The 25000-nt window shown below is 34.3% G+C and overlaps 1 protein-coding gene across 1 annotated transcript in view; it reads right to left on the reverse strand.

Moving 5' to 3' along the window:
* LOC133175451 (uncharacterized) overlaps nucleotides 1-25000 on the reverse strand; it is a 48060-nt gene that overhangs the window by 13944 nt on the left and 9116 nt on the right. Inside the window, exon 3 of the mRNA XM_061310553.1 lies at nucleotides 18437-18575. Coding sequence (XP_061166537.1) covers nucleotides 18437-18575 — 139 coding nt within the window. The remainder of the gene's footprint in view (nucleotides 1-18436; nucleotides 18576-25000) is intronic.

The raw sequence follows: 25000 nt of genomic DNA on the forward strand, positions 1-25000 counted from the left end.
TGAGAAGAAGATTTTTCAAGATTTTTTCCTATATATTCCTATGTAAAATTTTGATTGCCTATTGTGGCCCCACTGTACCCCTGGGGGTCACAATTTTAACAAACTTAATTCTACACTTCCTGAGGATGCTTCCACAAAAGTTTCATATTTTCTGGTCCAGTGATTCTTGAGAAGATGCCATTAAATTTTCACTTATTCTTAATTATTTCCCCTTGGAAAAGGGCATGGTCCTTCATTTGAACACACTTGAATCTTCTTCACCCAAGGATACTTTGTGGGAAGTTTTGCTGAAATTGGCACAGTGGTTCTGGAGAAGAAGTCAAAAATGTGAAAAGTTTACAGACTGACAGCCAGAAGGACAGATGGACGCCTGACAAAATGTGATCAGAAAAGCTCACTTGAGCCTTCGGCTCAGATGAGCTAAAAATGGCACATAAATATCAATCATGCTGCGCCATCCCAGTGCATACTTTTTCATTGACAACATAAGGTATTAGTCTCACCTGATCTATTTATATTCTGTGAACAACACAGTAAAACACTTATTAATAGGTGTTTAAACTGACATAAAATTAATTTTATATAGTAATTACTGCATATCTGTATCCAATACAAAACATTGGTGGTGTTTCACCACTAATTTTCACAGCTCGAAGTAGAACATATTTATGTTTATGTAAAACAATGTCATTCAATGTTTTTTGTTGGTCTCATTCTTTTTTAATAAAAATTTTTATCTCAATTACACAATCAAGAAAGCAATTTTGTTGTATGTCAATTAATTTTTTTTACAATTATTTCAGGGACACTTTATGCCATTCCACATTAAAATTTAAGATAAAAATTGTTTACAAAAAAAAAATCCATCAAATCTAAGTTGTTTTTTTAAAATAATCATTCATGAATGTAATGAATAGTTACACAAAATTTCATCTAAAATTTTTAAGAGTTTCCTTTTAAATAGTGGTTAAAATAAGGGTAGGGGGTATTTAGTCATAAACCATGAGAGTATCAAGTCTCCCTGACTCTAAATTTCTTCACATTTTTTCATTAAGGTGGAAGTGGGGGGGAGGGGAGGGGGGGGGGGAATCCTCACCCTGAGAAAGGCCCAAATGAAAAATCAGTCTTTAGAGGTCCCTCTCTGACTTTTCATTTTAAATGTCACATAATAATTTTTATATGGCGCATTAATTTCAGAAATGTCACACTGATACTGTCTATTAATGTGCAATTGTCACATTAAGCCGTTTGCTTATCCCAATCACTGCTAAAACAGAAGAAATACTCTGAAAGTAGATCTATTTACTTGCCTATCTATGCAAGTGCTATCAACTACACTCCCACTTGTCTGTGACAATTAAGAACTTTTTAAGATTCATCTTTCTTTTAACAGTGAAGTGCTTCCAAATTCTCTGATACAAATACTTTAATTTACAATACTGAAGTACATCAACAATTAAACTGCATTGCATTCTGATTAAACACAACACTATCCTCACCAACAGGCCTCACCTAGTATTATCACAATATTCACAGTATAAAATATGGGGTGTTTTTTGTCTAATATTTATTTATGTATTCTTTACAAGTCTATCTGACCATTAAAAACTACAAAAGAACTTTTGCATTACACATTAAATATCCTTGTATTATTGTTTTATTCAAATGACCTATCAATTATATTACAGTCAAACCTCATTACCTCGAACTCGATGGGACCAGGAAAAACTTTGAGATATCCGAGAATTCAAGATATCGAGGGTAAAACACTTAAAGAACAAGAGCACCGCTAAGCGGGGCATCCCCTCGCGCCAGGCACTTCACTGGTAATGGCAAAATTCTCAAGAGGGACGTTAATGAAGATACAATCAACTAGTTAGGTTTAAAATAATTATTTAAAGGTAAAGAAAATAAAATATATAGCAGCACAATTTTAACAAACTCATCTTGAGGTGGGGGTTGTGGGCATTTTTAAATCAAAGTGCATAACATCGTGGGGGAGGGGGGAATAACATGCATATGTAAGTGGGCAGTTTCCCTTATTCCTAGCAGAAACATATCACGTATGCTCTAGGTTTTAGTAATTTACCTACCTATGTAAATCTCAAAGTTGTATGCAATATGCATAAAATCTGAGAATACCCGCGGAAGCAATATTTCTTCGTAATAAAAAATGAAAATATACCGGTGTTGAGGGGTCACTGAAAGTGAAACTTGTGAAATGTCTTTATAGCTTTCGGGAATTACATGCGCCTCTAGAATAAATTCCATGTTGTAAACAGACACCTGTGGAAATTTGGTAATGAAACCGCGACGTTCATCAAATTATTTCAATTACTCAGCGTCAGAGATGACACTTTTAGTTTATACAGACTGTCTCAAGATACGCACAATAATATGACAATACGTAAATACAAAGTAGAACTTACTGAACTCTGAAGCGAGTCTGTCGAAGCGAACCGAATTTTCCAGGTTGATTAAGCGGAAGCGAGTATTGTCAAGTCGTACATAAATTTTCAGAGTTTGAAGGTAGTAAAATCGCGATATTTTAAGAAATATTTTACCGATTAATTTGAAAATGAATAGGGTTCGTCCTTTTACAATGCCACATAAGTATGTGGAAGCTGAGAATTGATAGTCCAAAGGTTCTCTTTAAATCTTGCCCACAATCTGTAACGGACACACTAACACACTAACACACACACATACACACAGTAGCGATGCTATATCCCCTCCGCAACTAGTTGCGCGAGGGGATAATAAGTGGTTGGGACTTCTAAATCACTTTAACATATCCATGGTATTCGAGATACCGAAGTCCAACTGTATTTACAGTGATTAATTATCATAGGTGACTAATCAAAGCAGAATATTTTCTCTCATAGTAGAGTACAGATTATCCTACACGATCAATAGAGCTGCCCTAGCACCAAAATCCATGACCAAGTGCAGGTCATGAATTTCAAAAGTCTGGCAGAGACCTTGCTCAATCCAACTACAGGGTTCGACATTCACGCTCATCACCTCGTCATTTTCATCCCTGAATGATTTTGGACGACCTGATTTTCAGTGTGGCTCGCCCAAATGACGACCTGGGACGAGTTGGGAATATTCAATAATGTTGTTTAATATTTGAAAATAAACTTTATAAGACCTTGAATACATTGTTTCCTGTAACCCGACCGACCCATTCAAATAGGCGTGGATTTTTCTTTCTGTCAAATCTGTGTTTGATCAATCAGCTGATGTAATTTTTACCAAAAGTGTTAAATTAAGTTTTATTTGAGATATAAAATATGTAAACTTAGTCAACAATCACCATTAATATAAAGAGTAATGATCATTATTGTAACATCTAGCATTTCCCCCACAACTTTCTGATGTTCGTTTTCTGCTGCTAGACAGCCATGTTGGATGTCCACTGTAAACATCACTCCTGGTTAATTCAGTCCAGGGATGCTTGACCCCATTTATTTAGGCCTTTATGGTAAGAGAACATGAATATTTTAAACTAGAAAGTTTATTTTGTGTTAGTATGTGAGGTGAGATTGTACATTAGCAAAAAAAAAAACAAACAAACAAAACAAAACAAAAAAAAACGACCTACCAACCCTTGATTTATTGGGAATTAATGTTACATGAAACAAACATAATTTTTTAAAGCCTAATTAGCATTCTGATTCTACTTATTAATATTTGTTGGCTGTTATCTTTGATAAAATACTGGAATACCAAAAATGTCTGGTGTACATTTTATAAGCACAACTTCTGTTATCTTAACAAATTTTAAACAATTGCACATTTTTGTTTCATTTGATATTTTGTTCGGGCGACCAGAAATTCATTCGGGCAACCTGAAATCAGTACCAAGGTTGCCCAAATGGCGAGTCCAAATTTTGACGAGTGTCGAACCCTGCAACTATCTACCTCATTTGCCTGTTAGATGTCCAGGAGCAGAGAAGATTTTCAAAGAATTAATGCATTTCCACAATATGATCAATACAGCCTCACCCTAACACCACAACCCCTGACCCAGGGGTCATGAAATTCTCACTTTTGGAAGAGGTACCTATGCTCATTACAGACCCTGAAACGTGCTACTACCCCACACGCATGCTGCACGAACGGTACATGCTCGCTACACGGTTTGCACGAAACGCTGCACGGTTTACACGAAATGCTACACGGTTTGCACGAAACGCTACATGGTTTACACGAAACGCTTTGCACGAAAGGCTGCACGGTTTACACGAAAGCCTGCATGAAACGCTTTGTACACGTTTCTCACATGCTTTGTACACGATTCTCGCACGTTTTGGCCTCGATCTGGATTTTCTATTCGGAATCTCTCGGACTTTATTTAAATTAAGTAAATTACAGATTAATCAAAGATTAGTTAAGAATTAATTGCAATCAGTCAGATTAAGTTAGGATTAGAACTCGCTACAACAGTACTATATTAACAGATAAAAATACACAATGTGAAGTTGTATTTAATTAATATTATAGTTGTCATTGAGTATGTGACGCGCCCGGTGAAATGCCTATCATCGTCTATGTACAAAACTTTTTCACTAGACTCTAAATTACGTACTGAAAAAAATAACTATATTTGTAATTCATAATCTTTACAACATTCAATGTTTTTACATTAACAAATCGTTTTATTACTGAAAAATAAACCCAGTTATTGATTTGAAAAAAATATTGATTAAATATGATTTCTATAAACGGATTGATTTTCTTTCCTTTTTCTTTTTTTTATTATTGATTGATTTATTCATTTTGTTGATTTACCTAGTAGTAAATATTTACTTTCATTTGATTGAATTAGGTTCTGTTTATAATTTACAAAGGTAATATGTACAAAATGTACACTAAATCAAATAAGAACATTGTGCAGGATGGGGGGGGGGGGTAGATTACCGAGATCTTACTTCCGTTCATGGCTAAATATAACTGGCACTTGTTTCAGTAAGTATACCATTGGGAAAAAATTATTATAGAAACAAATGTCCGTTCTAAGAAAAAAAAGGATATCCATGTCTCCAGCAGGACCAGATACATGTTATTCAATTAGAATGGTAAATATATCACTTCATTACAGAATCAAACTTTGACTTATCATTAAAATGTAATATGGTAGAGAAGCCGTGGGAATAGGTATTGTAATGCTTTAGTTCTCCATTTTGAGGCATTGTGTTTATCAAATAAAAACAATATACCCACCACCTTGTAAAATCCTTGATTTCAAATCCCGTCTATACAAAAAAAAATGTAATCAATAGTCGGGGCTCTTAACAATACATTCAATATACATGAATACATGTCCAGTGTTCTAAAAACTAAAAAATATGCCCTAGAACTGCATGATTAATAAAACAACTAATAAATAATTAACCCAGATTTTTTTCTTTATATTTTATTATTCACGAATACACTGGCAAATTAATTCACTGTTTACAGAGAATCGGATAATTTTAAGAAATAAAATCCACGCGTATTTATTTTTACCCACTAAATACTAATAAAACTATTAAATTTCACGAATTAAAAATCAATCTCTATTGTAGGGTGTCATCTTAGCCATGATTGACAAGAGGTAATATATGTACATGTAGCAGAACTAGTTTTCAGTTCCCGGCACGCGGAGCCCGTGATCGCTGTTGTAAATGACCTTGATCACAGTCGTAAGAAGAGTGTCGGAAGTGTAAAGAAGATTTCAATACATTTTTAAGGGGTGCATCAGGCGCACCCTGAAAAAAAAACAATATTTTCTTTAAAAATATAGTTATCTATAAAAACATGTAAATAACAAAAACTCAAAGTTTGTGTTTACATTTGAACACCCCCCCCCCTTCCCCAGAAATATTTAACAGTGTTTAACCTTGTATTTTCCGATGCATGTGAAATATGATTCATTTATAAGACAATTATTAATCAACCAATTTTATGCATAAAAAGACTATAAATGACTCATCGTTTAAAAATTATTTGTATTACAATCTTGTAATATAAGAAAATTATGTTCGTTTATAAAGAAAAAAAAATTAATTGTGCTCCCCGGCCTAGAATTTCCATACTTCACATTTATAGCAACGCACTAAACTTAGTATTTTATATTTCACGCCTGCCTTATCTATTTATAATTTTGCATTAATCACCCATATGTTTTTGTAGTATCTATATACCACAACTGTAAAATGGTGAAGAGATTCAAATAAATGAATGCAAGGACAAGACCGGATTATTGATGATTTTTTTTAAAACAATGTTCAGTATTGCTCCCTTTAAAAAATGTATTGAATCAAATACCTTAAAATTGATGTGCGTATAATTAATCACTTTGAAAATATTTTCTTTCCTTCTTTATTTAAATAAAAAAAGAAAGAAAATCAAACTAATATGTAATACATAACCGAGTAATTTTATTTTGTTGTTTCCGTAGTTTTCTCTCTTAAAATACCACCGGTATAATATATTTGAAAAATATTAGTTACAAACAACACAGAATGACATGTTGATCCATCAATAGCCATATTTAAAATAAAATGAGTTCCGAATGAATCCTACACGTTTCTCACACGATTCTTGCACGAAAGTCGCACGTTTCTCACACGGTTCTTACACAAAAGTCGCACGTTTCTCATATGCTTCTCGCACGCTCGCTACACGGTTTCCACGAAACGCATTGGAGCTTACACGAAACGCTGCACGGTTTACACGAAACGCTACACGGTTTGCACAAAACGAAAAGCGCACGAAAGTCACACGATTTTTTGGGGTAGTAGCACGTTTCAGGGTCTGTATAACCATGTACTTAGTTTGCTTAATACCCAGGAGCAGAGAAGGTTTTCAAAGGAATACTGCATTTTCACTGTAAAATCAATATAGCCCTGCCCTAACACCACAACCCCTGACCCAAAATACTTCAAAAAGGGGCCAGGAATTTCACAATTTAGATAGAGGCACCCGTGCTTATCATAGCCATGCACTAAGTTTGTCTGCAAAGTACTCAGGAGCAGACAAGAAAATTTTCAAAGAATTAATGCATTTCCACAGGATAAATAGAACCCTGCCCTAACACCACAACCCCTGACCCAGGGGTCACCAAATTAACAATTTTGAAAGAGACACCTTTGCTCATTATAATATTGCACTAAGTTTGTTTGCTTAATACCCATGAGCAGAGAAGAAGATTTTCAAAGTAATAATGCATTTTCACTACATGTATATGATCAATGTAGCCCAACCCTAACACTATAACCCCTGACCCAGGGGTCATGAAATTCACAATTTTGAAAAACATAGGTAATCAGAGATTACAGAGCTCACCTCAACGAATGTTGTCTTTAAGTAAGGCAAAGTCCCACACTTAACTAATAATCTAGGAGTGTGCATCCCTAGATGCAACATTTATGCAATTTTGGTCTGATAGGGCTTGGGAATAGACTTATCTGAAAACTTAAAACTAGTCACTCATCCAGAAAATGTAAGTCAAATCTAGCATCCAAAGCAAGTTTTGAGATTGTTCGTCCCTTGATGCATCATCCATGCAAGTTTGGTTCAGATAGGCCTAATAGTTACTTGGAAATGAGATCTGCTCCAAAAACTTGAACCTGGTCACTCATCCAGAACATGTAGGTCAGATCCAGCATCCGAAGCAAGTCCAGTAGTGTGAATCCTTAGATGTATCATCCATGCAAGTTTGGTCAATATAGGGTTTATAGTTACTAGGAAATGACATCTGCTCAAAAAACTTTTACCTGGTCACTCATCCGGAAAATGTAAGTCAAATCCAGCATCCGAAGCAAGTCCAGTAGTGTGAATCCTTCGATGTATCATCCATGCAAGTTTAGTCAATATAGGGCTTATAGTTACTTGGAAATGAGATCTGCTCCAAAAACTTTAACCTGGTCACTCATCCATAAAATATAGGTCAGATTCATCATCCGAAGCAAGTCCAGTAGTGTACATCCTAAGATGTATCAGCCATGCAAGTTTGGTCAATATAAGATTTATAGATACTTGGAAATGACGTCTGCTCCAAAAATTTAACCTGGTCACTCATCCATAAAATATAGGTCAGATCCAGCATCCGAAGCAAGTCCAGTAATGTGCATCATTAGATGTATCATCCATGCAAGTTTGGTAATATAGGGCTTATTGTTACTTGAAAATGAGATCTACTTCAAAAACTTTAACCTAGTCACTCATCCGGAAAATGTAGGTCAGATTCAGCATCCGAAGCAAGTCCAGTAGTGTGCATCCTTAGATGTATCATCCATGCAAGTTTGGTCAACATAGGGCTTTTAGTTACTTGAAAATGAAATCTGCTCCAAAAATTTAACCTGGTCAATCATCCGGAAAATATAGGTCAGACCCAGCATCCGAAGCAAGTCCAGTAGTGTGCATCCTTAGATGTATCATCCATGCAAGTTTGGTCAATATAGGGCTTATATTTACTTGGAAATGAGATCTGCTCCAAAAACCTTAACCTGGTCAATCATCCGGAAAATATAGGTCAGATTCAGCATCCGAAGCAAGTTCAGTAATGTGCATCCTTAGATGTATCATCCATGCAAGTTTGGTCAATATAGGGCTTATAGTTACTTGGAAATGAGACCTGCTCCAAAAACTTTAACCTGCTCCAAAAACAATAACCTGGTCATTCTTTAGCTGAAATTGCAGCATCTGAAACCTTGACTGGTACAATAAAACACACTAGAAGCATCCTCCATGCATCTCTAACTAATATAGGCCATAGAAGTACTTGAAAAGAAAATTGCTCCAAAAACCTTAACCTGGGATGCCAACGCCGATGCCGAGGGTATTACATAAGCTCCCCCAACTTCGTTGAGGTGAGCTAAAAAGGCACCCTTGCTCATTATTAAAATGCACCTAGTGTATTTGCTTAATACTCAAGAGCAGACAAGTAGATTTCTAAAGAAATAATAAATTTTCACTATATGATCAATACAGCCCCGCCCTAACACCACAACCCCTAACCCAGGTGCCATGAATATTTCACAATTTTGGAAGAGGCATCATTGCTCATCATAACAATGCACTTGGTTTGTTTGTTTAATACCCAGGAGCAGAGAAGAATATTTTTAAAGAAATAATGCCTTTTAACTATATAATCAATATAGCCCCATCCTAACACTAGAACCCCTGACCCAGGGGGTCATGAAATTCATAATTTTGAAAGAGGCACCCTTGCTCATTATAACAATTCACTTAGTATGTTTGCTTAATACCCAATAGTAGAGAAGAAGACTTTTAAAGAAATAATGCATTGTCACTATATGATCAATATAACCCCACCCTGACACCAGAACCCCTGACCCAGGGGCCATGAAGTTTTGGTAGAGGGCTCAATGCTTATTACAATTATGCCAACGGTTTAACTGCTTGATGTCCAGAAGTAAAGAAAAAGATTTTTAAAATTGTATTTATTTTGAAGGTTTAAACCCCATCCCTCAGGCCCCAGGTGGGCGGGGACCACAAAATTCAAAAATTTTGTTTCCCTTAGGCCATGGATGCTCAACGGTTGCAGAGAAGAAGCTGAAAATGTTCAAAAGTTTACAATGGACAGACAACAGACAGATAGCAACAGGTCACCTGAGTGACTCAGGTGATCTAAAAATTCTGTTCCCGAGAAAAATCGTCCAGAAGCTAAAGTGTCCAAATATCTGGCGTCCACTCTACAACCTACAACTTTTTCTTTTTTACTATGTTTCATATATATATATATTCATGAACAGCATGTTTATTAGGTCTTCCATTTACAAAGGTTTAAACCCCATCCCTCAGGCCCCAGGTGGGCGGGGACCACAAAATTCAAAAATTTTGTTTCCCTTAGGCCATGGATGTTCAACGGTTGCAGAGAAGAAGCTGAAAATGTTCAAAAGTTTACAATGGACAGACAACAGACAGATAGCAACAGGTCACCTGAGTGACTCAGGTGATCTAAAAATTCTGTTCCCGAGAAAAATCGTCCAGAAGCTAAAGTGTCCAAATATCTGGCGTCCACTCTATAACCTACAACTTTTTCTTTTTTACTATGTTTCATATATATATATATTCATGAACAGCATGTTTATTAGGTCTTCCATTTACAATGGAAGACCTATAGTGATTCTACTGTTTCTTTTTATTTAGGTCTTCCGTCTTCACGGAATACCTTCTTGTTAAGGTTTTCTGTCTTCACAGAAGACCTTATAGTGATTCTATTGTTTCTTCTTCTTCTTCTTCTTATTAAGGTCTTCCGTCTCCACGGAAGACCTTATAGTGATTCTATTGTTTCTTATTATTATTATTCTTTTTTTTTTAGACAAAATTTTGTGCACGCGATTTCTCGAAAACTATTCAATGAATTTCTTTGAAATTTTCAGGGATAAAAGGTCTTTATACGAATTTTATATAAAATTCCGTTTTTTGGTTAAATCGGTTCCAGTGCCAAGTTATGGACAATTTCCTGATTTTAAAATGAAATTTTGTCTTCGAAGGATCTAAGGAACGGCTAAAGATATGAACTGGAGACTTGTTAGAGATGATAGGACACGACTTTTAGATTTGCAAAATTGCCTTTTCGTGCGTCATCAGTACTTCCGGTCGTCACAGGAAGTGATCAAAGAAATCGATAAATTTCAACTTTCTTTTTTTAAATCAATACTTACATCACATTATTGCATCTCTTTTGTAGTTTTGAAATATGTTGGTCCCACCGGAAACAAAAACGTCAACTTCCGGTTATAAGAGAAAAACTACATAATTTAAGTATTTTTCTTACCCATAAATATCGTTTGTAGATAAAGTATTTGGAATGAATTTTAAATATGTTATTCAGACTGCAAATTTCTAGAGTAATTTCAATTATCTTTGTAAAATTCACTTCCGGTCGCGTGTTTTTCTGTCCTCAAAATAAGAAGTTGTCTGAGTAAGATCTCGGAAACGGTAAGAGATTAAGACACCAGACTTATATGAGCAACAGACCTTAAGATGTAGCCAAAACCATTTGGGTTCAGAGTGTCAGCCGTCACTTCCGGTCGTCACAGAAAATGATCAAAGAAATCGAAAATTTCAACTTTTCTTTTTTTAATTAAAACTTGCATCACTTTATTGCATCTTTTTCGCAGATTCGAAAGATTTGGTCCCACCGGAAACAAAAAAACGACAACTTCCGGTTATAAGAGAAAAACTAAATAGTTTGAGAATTTTACTTTCCAATAAATATTCTTTAGATAAAGTATTTGAAATGAATTTTAAATATGTTATTCAGACTGCAAATGTCTAAAGTAACCTCAAATATCTTTCAAAAATTCACTTCCGGTTACATGTTTTTCTGTCCTCAAAATGAGAAATTGTCTGAGCGAGAACTCAAAAACAGGTAAAAGATTAAAACACCAAATTTTTATGAGTAACAGACCTCGAGGAGTAGGCAAAACCATTTTGGTTAAACGCGTCAGTCGTCACTTCCGGTCGTCATAGGAAGTGATCAAAGATATCAAAAATTTTAACTTTTCTTTTTTAAATCAAAGTTTACATCACTTTATTGCATCTCTTTCGCTGTTTTGAAAATATATTAGATTCCACGGAAACAAAAACGTCAACTTCTGGTTTTAAGTGATAAACTATGTTATTTCGATATTTAACTTTCTCATAAATATTGCTTATCGATAAAGTACTTGAAATGTTTTTATGCATTTTGTAGATACTGCAAATGTCCAGAGAAACGTCAGAGATTTTTTTTTTTTTAGAAAATTCACTTCCGGCCGCTTGTTTACCTGTCCTTAAAATTAGAATTTGTTCTCACAATATTGCTCAGCAACAGTAAACGACTGAAGTCTAAAACTTTCAGGACTGATAGTCAGTCATCAGTTTATTTGAATCACGAGAAAATTCCGGTCGTGACAGGAAGTGATACAAAAAAGTGAATGGTTAATTGTTAGCGCGTTGGATTTTCACACTGACGACCAGGGTTACATTTCTAGAGTGTCTGAATTCCTTTTATCACCTTTTCAGCTTGAATTTACATTTTTATTTTCAAAATCAGACGGAAGACCTCTCATTGCTCGCAATGAGTTTCTAGTTAGGGTCTTCCGTCTCCAACGGAAGACCCTTCTATTATTCTATTGTTTCTTTTTCACTTTTATTATTATTATTATTATTTTTTTCTGTCCAAATTTTGTGCAGACGATTTCTCAGAGATGGTTGGATGGATTCACTTGAAATTTTCAGAGATGATGTATCATGATCTAAACCTTATTCATTTTTTTATTTCTTGGAAATTCACTTCCGGTCGGAAGTTATCGCCCTTTAATCGAATTCTTAGTGACCATTTTGTCGACACAAAAACTCAAAAACGACAAAAGCTAGAGTGCTGAAATTTTCAGTGATAATAGAGGACATGTTCTAGTTGTGCACCTCAGTTTTCAAATTTTCTGAAAGTGCCTAATATGGAAGCTCGGTAGGGGTCAAAATTTAGGACATGAATCAGGAGTGAATTTTCGTTACATTTTTTATCATATCTTCAAAACTATGAATATTTTCATAAGACACATTGAACAGAAATTGTGCAGAATTACTAGATCTTTTATACGATATCAAGAAAAAAGGGCTGACTCATCACATTAGGGGCCAAAAGGGGCAAAAAGTCTTAAATCCATAACTCTTTAACGATCAATATTTTGTTATACATTACTGAAGCAAAAACGTTTATCTGAACAATCTACAACTATATATTATAATAAAAATCTCATATGTTACATAATTAGGGGCCATAAGGGGCCAGAATGCTAAATCTTTGACGCTTTATATCTCGAAAGTGGGAAATATTTTGATAAGCAATATTGAACAAAAAATGTTTAAAATAATGTTCTAAACAATATGCAACCTTTCAATATTTGCTAAAAGTCCCCATTAAGGAGTTGAAGGGCCGGCCCCTAAATATTTCTTTTGCATATATCTCAGTAACGAAAAAGAATTTCTGAATAGTTGTTGAACAAAATGTGTTCAAAATCATAAGAGCTTTAAGGTGAAATCAAGAAAAAGGGGCTGGCCCCTCAAAATCGGGGCAAAAAGGGGCAAAAAGTCTTTCATCAATAACTCTTTAACGATCAATTTTTTGTTATACATTTCTGAAGCAAAAATGTTTATCTGAACAACCTACAACTATATATTATAATAAAAATCTCAAATGTTACATAATTAGGGGCCATAAGGGGCCAGAATGCTAAATCTTTGACGCTTTATATCTCGAAAGTGGGAAATATTTTGATAAGCAATATTGAACAAAAAATGTTTAAAATAATGTTCTAAACAATATGCAACCTTTCAATATTTGCTAAAAGTCCCCATTAAGGAGTTGAAGGGCCGGCCCCTAAATATTTCTTTTGCATATATCTCAGTAATGAAAAAGAATTTCTGAATAGTTGTTGAACAAAATGTGTTCAAAATCATAAGAGCTTTAAGGTGAAATCAAGAAAAAGGGGCTGGCCCCTAAAAATCGGGGCCAAGAGGGGCCGAAAGTCTTTCATCAATAACTCTTTAACGATCAATATTTTGTAAAATATTACTGCAGCAAAAATGTTGATCTGAGCAAACTACAACTATATATTATGTTTTTCAAATCACATGTTACATAATTAGGAGTCATGAGGGGCAGAAATACTAAATCTTTGACATTTTATATCTCGAAAGTGAGAAATATTTTGCTAAGCAATATTGAATAAAAGATGTTCACAATAATGTTCTGAACAATATGTAACCTTTCAATTTTTGCTAAACGTCTCCATTAAGGAGTTGAAGGGCCGGCCCCTAAATATTTCTTTTGCACATATATTGGAAACGAAAAAGAATTTCTGAATAGTTGTTGAACAAAAAGTGTTCAAAATCATAAGAGCTTTAAGGTGATATCAAGAAAAAGGGACTTGCCCCTCAAAATAAGGGCTGATAGGCACCAAAAGTCTTTCATCAATAACTCTTAAACGATCAATATTTTGTAATACATTACTAAGGCAGAATAGATCATCTTCACACTCCTTAACTATATCACGTTGTTGGCATCATATGTTTCGTTATAAGGGGACAATAGGGGCCAGAATGCTAAATCTTTGATGTTAAAAAGGGACATTAGGGGCCAGAATGCTAAATCTTTGACGCTTTATATCTCGAAAGTGGGAAATATCTTGATAAGCAATATTGAACAAAAGATGTTCACAATAACGTTCTGAACAATATGTTACCTTTCAATTTTTGCTGAACGTTCCCATTAAGGAGTTGAAGGGCCGGCCCCTATTATTTCTTTTGCAGATATTTCGGAAACGAAAAAAAATGTAGAATAGTTGTTGAACAAGAAGTGTTCAAAATCATGAGAGCTGTAAGAAGATAGCAAGAAAATAGGGCTGGCCCCTCAAAATAGGGACCAAGACGGGCCGAAAGTCTTTATAATCTTTAATGATCAACATTTTGTTATAGATTACTGAAGCAAAATTGTTCGTCTTAACAATTTATTTATATCATTATATTTGAATGAAAGTCTCAGTCAAATTCTTATCTCATCTTATCAAAAATCGGACGGAAGACCCACTCGTTGCTCGCAACGAGATCGCATCTAGTTATTATTATTTTTCCGCCCATCTAATTTTGTGCACGTGATTTCTCAAAGACTACTGGGTGGATTTACATGAAATTTGCAGGAACAATGTGTTGTAATCTGAAATTATTTTATCCGAGAGATTTTTTGGAAATTCACTTCCAGTGCCAAGTTACGGACCATTTTCTGCATTTTAAAATGACATTTTGTCCGCGGATAGTCTCAAGAACGGTAAAAGATATCAAAGTGAAATTTTCGGGGATTATAAATTGTGATAAATACTAGCCTGGTCGCTACTTTTTGTTCGTCGTCGGTACTTCCGGTTGCTTACGGAAGTGATCAAATAAATTGTAAAATTTCAACTTTCCTTTTTTAAATCAATACTTACATCACATTATTGCATTGCCTTTGTAGTTTCAAAATATGTTGGTCCCACCGGAAACAAAAACGTCAACTTCTGGTTACAAAAGAAAAACTACATCATTTGAGTATTTTTCTTTCCCATTAATATCTTTTGTAGATAAAGTTTTTGAAATGAATTTTAAATATGTTGCTTAGACTGCAAATGTCTAGAGTTACATCACAAATCTTTGTAAAATACACTTCCAGTAGCATGTTTTTTCTGTCCTCAAAATTAGAAGTTGTCTGAGCAAGATCTCGGAAATGGTAAGAGATTAAGACACCAAACTTATATGAGCAACAGACCTTAAGATGTAGGCAAAACCATTTTGGTTAAGAGCATCAGCCGTCACTTCCGTCACTTCCGGTCATCACAGGAAGTGATCAAAGAAATCAAATATTTCAACTTTTCTTTTTTTAACTAAAAATTGCATCACTTTATTGCATCTTTTTTTGCAGATTTGAAAGATGTTGGTCCCACCGGAAACAAAAACGACAACTTCCGGTTATAAGAGAAATACTGAATAATTTGATTTTTTTTTACTTTCCCATAAATATTCTTTATAGATAAAGTATTTGAAATGAATTTTAAATATGTTATTTAGACTGCAAATGTCTAGAGTCACCTTAAATATCTTTTAAAAATTCACGTCCAGTTGCCTGTTTTCCTGTCCTCAAAATTAGAAGTTGTCTGAGAGAGATCTCAAAAACATGTAAAAGATTAAAACACCAAACTTTAACTAGAACTGTCCAAAAGGGACAAATACCCCCTGCTGGGTTTTTCAGAGGTGCCAAATCACTAATATTATATGGATCTAAGAGGTGTTCTCAATTTTCTTATTAACATTTAGAGTGAAAAAATAATTGCTCATTATATTTTATTTTAATGAATGAAACCAAGGAACAACCTAATAAAACATCAATACCAATACATTGTAATTAAATTGTTTTTTAATACATTGAAAAAATAAATTGCAACTATCTGTCATCTTTTTGAGACATGACATTCTGCAAATTGATATTTGAAAAAAAATCAATTTATTACAAAATCAAATTAATCTTGATAACTTTATATCAAATTTATTTTAAAAATGAAAGGCTGGTCATCCAGTAACTATGTACTATGACAGACAATAAATTACAATTAAGAGAATTAAAGAACAGAGATCTTTAAATTCCCAGGAGATATAGATAACACATGCTTGATCAAAGATGCCCTAACAACTTCCCACACTGAACTCATTAATTTATCTCTAACTGGATGATGTCCACTCATTACTCCCAAGGGACAAATGGATTTACACTATCTGCTGTGTAATGTAAAAATTGTTTTTAATATTCAGTGATTTTTTTTTTGTTTTAATGAATAGTTTTAAGCTGTAGTTCACATTTTTGTTCAGATGTTCTAGATCCTGTGTCTCAAACCTTAGAAATAAACCCAAAATGACTAAGTCAATAAAAATGAAAAAAAAACTGTAAAATGCAGAAAAAATATCAAATAATGTTGAAAATACCAGGTGCACATCTTCATATGGTAAATAATGAGTGTACAAATTTTCATACAATTCTATGAAATAGTCTTTGAGAAAAGATCAGGACAAAACCACATAATAAAAATGAAAAAAAACACCTGCCAAATGCAGAAAAATTATTCAATCAAGATGAAAATACCAGGTGCACACCTTCATATGGTGAATAATAAGAGTGCAAATTTTTAGACAAATCTATGCAATAGTTTCCAAGAAATGCTCTGGACAAAATCTTGTCTACAGACAGACGGACAGACAGACATGGTGATTCCAATATACCCCCCCTAAACTTCGTTTGTGGGGGGTATAATGAGTAATAGACCTTGAGGAGTAAGCAAAACCATTTGGGTTAAATGCGTCAGTCGTCACTTCCGCTTGTCACAGGAAGTGATCAAAGAAATTAGAAATTTTAACTTTTCTTTTTTAAATTTAAACTTACATCACTTTATTGCATCTCTTTCGCGGTTTTGAAATATGTTAGAAAAACGTCAACCTCTGGTTTTAGGAGATTAACTACGTTATTTTTATATTTAACTTCCTCATAAATATTGCTTATCGATTAAGTACTTGAAATAATTTTATGTATGTTGTAAATACTGCAAATGTCTAGAGAAAAGTAAGAGTTCTTTATAAATTCACTTCCGGTCGTGTGTTTACCTGTCCTCAAAATTACAATTTGTTCTCACAATATTGCTCGGCAACAGTAAATGACTGAGGTCTAAAACTTTCAGGAATGATAGTCAGTCATCAGTTTATTTGAATCATGAGAAAACCTTGTATCGCCGTTCCTTCTGGTCGTGACAGAAAGTGATGCAAAAAAGTGAATGGTTAATGGTTAGCATGTTGGATTTTCATGCTGACAACCAGGGTTAAATCTCCAGAGTGTCTGAATTTCTTTTATCACTTTTTCAGCTTGAATTTTCGTTTTTATTTTCAGAATCGGACGGAAGACCTCTCATTGCTCGCAATGAGTTTCTAGTTGTGTATAGCATTTCTTAATGTTCGAAATGATACACCCTGTGCATATTGCATTCATGGAGTTAGGACTGCAGCTGCTAGATACAGGTTTATAGAGGGATATAACAGAACATATACAAATATTACTAATTACTGTCTTCTTAACAATATTAATGTGAAATGTCCATCCCTTAATATATTATAATAAAATAGTCATGTACAATAATTTGTCACCATCTACCAATGTCATAAATATTTATTGATCGTTCACAGAAATGGCTGAGTAGTTATGATTGATGTACAACATTTCAATATACACTGAACAACAACAAAGACCATCCACAGAAGCAAGATAAATAATGAGATAAATAATGATTCAAATCTTACCATTTGTATTATGTGACCATAACCTTAGGTTTACGACATGACTGAACTTAACCACACGTGGAGTCTCTAAATAATGCAAACACTATTTCTAGAACATCCTTCCAAAATATCGAACCCAATCCATTAAATTTTAATTTTTTTTCAGGAAAATGGGTAAGTTAAAATTTAATGAAAAATATTAAATGCTCTGACATATTTCTAAAATGCTGTCAAATACAAAGTCTCTACATTTTTTTTAGGAAGGTTAATTTATAGCAGAAATACAGAATGACAGATTGCCATACAGGACAAAACTAAAATGCCCCCTGCTCTTCCACCTCAGGGCATAAAAACAGACTTGGGAAGTTCTTGAAATTGTACTAGCATTTTTGATAAATGGAACATTTCTGAATGTGCTTCATATAGATATATACATAAAAGATGTTTAATAATGAACTTGATTTAGCAGAAGTGTTCTTCCACGAAAGGCACCAGACAGAATACACAGCCAAATGAAATTGTTTACAGTATACAATATTCAAAATTTTAATCATTAACAGATAACACTTAGAACTTTCATACCAACCTCTCCAACAGCCACTGTCACAAGAGATGCTATATTTCCAACAGACAGATCTCCCTGCATGCTGTATCTTAGATCTGGAACACTAGTTGTTTCTATCCCATTAAGCGTCATTTGCACTTTTTGTGAAGCATCTCCTCTCCTGCAAAATTTGATTTAACTCACTTACTTCATTACAAAAATACCATTTTCTTTTAGTATTTTTGTTAAAAAAGAAATACCATAAATTTGGAATTTTTGCTGTAGATAAATTTTTAGCAAATTTGCGCATGCATTGCATTCGCAAAAAATAGATCAACTATAAAAAATGTTTTTATCTAAAGATTACTTAAAAATTACATTGTTATATATATTTTATGTATATATGTGCTTTATGAAAATGTTATGAAAACTTTCAACACTTTGGATGATTTATCTTCTCTTATATTTTTATCTGATTATTGAACGTTGGCGTAGTTTAATATTGTACGTTTATTCGTAATTTATTGTATGTACATGCGTAACTTACAAACATTTAAGAAAATTTTAAGAACTTTTTATATTTTAGTTCAAATAATGATTCGCAAAAATTTTAAGCATAAAATTTAATCAACAGACTTTTTACCCAGATTCGCAAAAATAAATCGATGTAAACATTTCCAGATTTACGGTAATATTCAGCTGATATCTCATTAAAAAAAAATCTAGGTTCACATGTTCGTGCTAAGCATTCAACAAACTCTTGAAAAAAATGTACATTCTATAAGTTACAGTTCAAAAGCCTAATTATGCTGGGGAAATATGTATTATTATTATACTTTCATGTTAAATACTAAAATCTGATTGGTTTAGACGCATCTAACAATCCTTAATATTACCCTAAGCGTTAGCAACACACTTGACAATGGGTAACATTAGGAAAATGTCACATGCGATCAAATCATGCATGTACGGTTCACCGTAGAATTCTCAAAACGTCGGTTGTGCGTTTGACAGAAGCCGAATAAACAAAGTCAATAAAAGCTTGCATCCGCTGTAGCTTACTTGAAAACAACAAACGACAGACAAAACATCCTTGTGAGTGCAAACTTTAGATGATAAAGGACCTTTTTAGTAGCAAACAAACAATAAAGAGGTTTGTAAATCTCTTATTGAGAAAAATAGAAGCAGGGAGTTTGAAAGCTTTCTAAGCGTGAACTTAACAACGATCGCTGAATTTTTTTTATGAAATCCGAAATCAATAAGACATTCAGTATAATAAAATAAATAGTGCACGTTTTTGAGGGTAACAGTTGAAATTGACACCTCTCGGAAAACCATTGTCAACCTCCGCTGACGCGTCGGTTGACAATGGTTTTCCTTGGGGTGTCAATTTCAACTGTTACCCTCAAAAACGTGCACTATTTATATAATAGACTACTGTGATACTAGGTTACCTTAGATATAATAAGGAATGAATTTTCATAACTTGCCTAGATGTATATACCGTATTTTTTGGACGATAGGTCGATACTTTTTTTCTCTGAGGCGCTGGTCTCACCCTATTTAACAGACCGACCTTTCTAAGACTAAAATTTAAGAAAATTTTCCCCAAAATGATTAAAATAACGTAAATTTCAAGCAAAGTAGTGCATTTTTCTGATATTTCAGATTATTTAACAATTAAAACATAGGTAATCAGAGATTACAGAGCTCACCTCAACGAATGTTGTCTTTAAGTAAGGCAAAGTCCCACACTAAACTAATAATCTAGGAGTGTGCATCCCTAGATGCAACATTTATGCAATATTGGTCTGATAGGGCTTGCAGTTACTTGGGAATAGGCTTATCTGAAAACTTAAAACTAGTCACTCATCCAGAAAATGTAAATCAAATCTAGCATCCAAAGCAAGTTTTGAGATTGTTCATCCCTTGATGCAAGTTTGGTTCAGATAGGCCTTATAGTTACTTGGAAATGAGATCTGCTCCAAAAACTTTAACCTGGTCACTCATCCAGAAAATATAGGTCAGATCCAGCATCCGAAGCAAGTCCAGTAGTGTGAATCCTTAGATGTATCATCCATGCAAGTTTGGTCAATATAGGGCTTATAGTTACTTGGAAATGAGATCTACTCCAAAAACTTTAACCTAGTCACTCATCCGGAAAATGTAGGTCAGATCCAGCATCCAAAGCAAATCCAGTAGTGTACATCCTTAGATGTATCATCCATGCAAGTTTGGTCAATATAGGATTTATAGATACTTGGAAATGACATCTGCTCTAAAAACTTTAACCTGGTCACTCATCCATAAAATATAGGTCAGATTCAGCATCCAAAGCAAGTCCAGTAGTGTGCATCCTTAGATGTATCATCCATGCAAGTTTGGTCAATATAGGGTTTATATTTACTTGGAAATGAGATCTGCTCCAAAAACCTTAACCTGGTCAATCATCCAGAAAATATAGGTCAGATCCAGCATCCGAAGCAAGTCCAGTAGTGTGCATGCTTAGATGTATCATCCATGCAAGTTTGGTCAATATAGGGCTTATAGTTACTTGGAAATGAGATCTACTCCAAAAACTTAACCTAGTCACTCATCTGGAAAATGTAGGTCAGATCCAGCATCCGAAGCAAGTTCAGTAGTGTGCATCCTTAGATGTATCATCCATGCAAGTTTTGTCAATATAGGGCTTATAGTTACTTGGAAATGAGACCTGCTCCAAAAACTTTAACCTGCTCCAAAAACTTTAACCTGCTCCAAAAACAATAACCTGGTCATTCTTTAGCTGAAATTGCAGCATCTGAAACCTTGACTGGTACAATAAAACACACTAGAAGCATCCTCTATGCATCTCTGACTAATATAGGCCATAGAAGTACTTGAAAGGAAAACTGCTCCAAAAACCTTAACCTGGGACGCCGAGGGTATTACATAAGCTCCCCCAACTCAAGGTGAGCTAAAAACGATAGAAAAGAAATATTTCATTAACATCTTATAAGTAATACCATTAAATATGCACAGACGTACAAAATAAAATTTATTTATTCACCTCATAAATTATTATGTCTTGTCACGATTATGACGATACTCAACATTTGCGCGTTTCCCATATGTGATGTTGGAAGTAGCCATCGTTCATTAAATGTAAAACTGCAACCATATGGACATTGTAAATACTGATATTACCAGCAGACACGCTGTAAGCAGTTATCGTAAGCTAATGAAAAAGAAATATAAAGTCTTGTTTTGCATTTAAAATGCATTATAAACTACAAATTAATGAAATAAATACAAATAAATGAAATAAACATAGAATGATTTTTTTTCATTTTCTCACAGAAATACTAAAACGAAATGTTCAGCAAATTTCTTCACTGCCTATCGAAACATATTTAAGGTACCATACTTAATAACTGAAACGCCAGGATACTTTTGTCACATTTTACTGAGTATTACATGGTTTTATTTCTGAACTTGTGTCCAATGTCCAAAAATAGGTTCTAAGCAAAACAAACATAACATCAGAATTTTCATTGTTTGATGGACAGAGGATTATACACACTGTGTACACAAAAGGTGTTAAGAACCTGTAATTTTACAACCGCCTGCAGGCATGATCAACAGGTGTGCACATGTGGTAGTAGGCTATTAGTGTTACACATCATTGAACATACTGTTAAAACAGCGCTACTCATGACGACTGTTAAGTTGTGAAAGCTCTTAAATTAATCTTAAATGAAAAAAATATTACTTGCAAGTTTAACATGAACATAAGATTACATATGTATTATGTATGACTGTGTTTACTGATTAGTAATTTGCATGTTTTAGCAAAACCCTTGAGGGGGGGAACAAAACAAAAATAGCAGTCATCAGAATTATTTACTGTAAATTCTTATAATTGACAGTCAGGGGTGATACTGAAATCCGTCATTTTTAAAATGACGATTTTTAGTCATAAAATAAAATTTTTATTATGACTTAAACTCGTCATTTTTAAGAAAATGACGAAAAACAGTCATAAAAATTTAGAGTGTTTCTAGAATACCGAGTTACCTCTCTTTGAAAAATGTTAGATCCACCAACCGAAAAAAGGACAAAAAACATCGTAAACAAACTTCATTTCTCTAATACAGTTGACTACAATACTGGTTATGTCGACAGTACAAATTTCCCAAGCAAAAATAAGAGTGGAAGAGTTGTTTTTCAATTTAATTGCATTAAATAGGAAAGAAGACGAAAATGACGATATGCCGTCTTTTTTCAAAATGGAGGGTCTGGGTGCACTGAAATATCTCGCTTGTTTTACGGGGCGCACTACTTTTTTATGGCTTTAACTTTTTGTCGAGACTTTTCTCTACAAGTACGTATTCTTCCAGACGGTGTACTATATGTTTTTATAGGTTTAAAAGCCATGTAAAAATGGCGAATTAGTTCTACCAAAATTCGACATTTTACCGCTAAATAATAACTTTCACCTTCCATGTTGATGTTCTAACGCACGTGGTCGGCAGTAATTAGTGACCCGGATGAAATGAAACTTGCGTAAACACTCTTCTTTCAGTGGTGAATTCAAATTTCGCTTTTATGTAACCAGGATAGAAGAATTAAGTTGAAAAAGAAAATATGACGATAGTAAGTCATATTGACAAAAATGACGAAAATACGTAGTTAGTAAATATGACGATTATCCATCATTTTTCAGAAATGACGGATTTCAGTCTCACCCCTGACTGATTGATATGCATGTATTTTTTATTTTCAACAAGAGGCTCAAGGGCTTAACGGTCACCTGAGTAAAATACAACACTGTTAAGGATCCATAATTTCACAAATCTGCTAAAAATACCCTTGCTCATTATAACTCTGTTCTCTGTTTGCCTCCTAGATGCCCAGGAGCAGAGAAGTTTTCCAAAGAATTAATGCATTTTGATTTCAAAGACATAATGCACCACCAGAATTTCTATCCCAGGGGCCATGAATTTCACAATTTTGGAAGATGCATCCTTGTTCATCATAACCATGCAATTATTTTGTCTTCTAAGTAACCAGGGGCTGAGAAGATTTTTAAAATATTCATTCAATTTCACAACATGATCAATAGAGCCCCAAACCTACTGGCCTAACATCAGAACCTCTGACCCAGGGGCTATGAATTTCACAATTTGGAGGAGGCACCCTTGCTTATCATAAACATGTACTTAGTTTATCTGCTAAATACCCAAGAGCAGAAAGATTTTCAAAGAATAAATGCATTTTCACTATAGAATCATTAGAGCCAAGCCCTAACACCAGAACCCCTGACCCGGGGTCATGAAATTCACAATTTTGGATGACAAACCCTTGCAAATCATAACCATAACCTTAATTTATCTGCTAAATACCCAGGAGCAGAGAAGAAGATTTTCAAAGTATAAATGCATTTTTGGTATATGATCAATAGACCCCCACCCTAACACCAGAACCCTTGACCCAGGGTTCATGACATTCATAATTTTGGAAGAGACACCCTTGCTCAATATAACAATGCACTTAGTTTGTTTGATTGATACCCCAGTGCAGAGAAGAAGATTTTAAAAGAAATAATGCATTTTCACTATATGATCAATAGAGCCATGTCCTAACACCAGAACCCCTGACCCAGGGGTCATGAAATTCACAATTTTGGAAGAGACACCCTTGCTCAATATAACTGTGTACTTAGTTTGTTTGCTTAATACCAAGGAGCAGAAAAGAAGATTTTAAAAGAAATAATGCATTTTCACTATATGATCAATAGAGCTACACGCTAACACCAGAACCCCTGACCTAGGTAGGGGTCATGAAATTCACAATTTTGGAAGAAGCACCCTTGCTCATTATAACAGTGCACTTAGTTTGTTTGATTGATACCCTGGTGCAGAGAAGAAGATTTTTAAAGAAATCATGCATTTTCACTATATGATCAATAGAGCCCCATCCTAACACCAGAACCTCTGACCCAGGGGCCATGAATTTCACAATTTTGGAAGAGGCACCCTTACTTATCATAACCATGCATTTAGTTTGTCTTCTAAATATACAGGGGGAGAGAAGAAGATTTTCAAAGAATAAATGCATTTTCAGTATATGATCAATAGAGCCCCACCCTAACACCAGAACCCTTCCCCCTGGGGCCATGAATTTCACAATTTTGGTAGAGGGCTCAATGCTTATTACAATCATGCCAGCAGTTTGACTGCTTGATGTCAAGGAGTAAAGAAGAAGATTTTTAAAGACTGCATTAATTTTGATGGTTTTAGCCCCACCCCTCAGGCCCCTGACCATGAAATTCATAATTTTTGTTCCCCTTCAGCCATGGATGCTATATACAGTAAAACTTGTCTAATCCGACGACCATTGGTTCCAATTTTTTTCGCCGGATTAGACAACATCCGGATTGGAGAAAATTGAACTGTTAGAGCAAATTAAGAATTACATAGATATAAACAAAGAGTGGTAAATGATCAAATGTGTCATTTTTTACGTTTCACTTGAAAAAATCGTCTATTTTGTTTCTTTTGAACTCTGTCCTTCAGAATTTTCATTTTTGTTTAAGTTTTATATCTATTGGACATTCAGTAAATT

This window comes from Saccostrea echinata, unplaced genomic scaffold (assembly GCF_033153115.1).
Source record: "Saccostrea echinata isolate AGI-Se365-2 ecotype Australia unplaced genomic scaffold, CSIRO_AGI_Sech_v1 ptg000062l, whole genome shotgun sequence".
Taxonomy (NCBI): domain Eukaryota; kingdom Metazoa; phylum Mollusca; class Bivalvia; order Ostreida; family Ostreidae; genus Saccostrea; species Saccostrea echinata.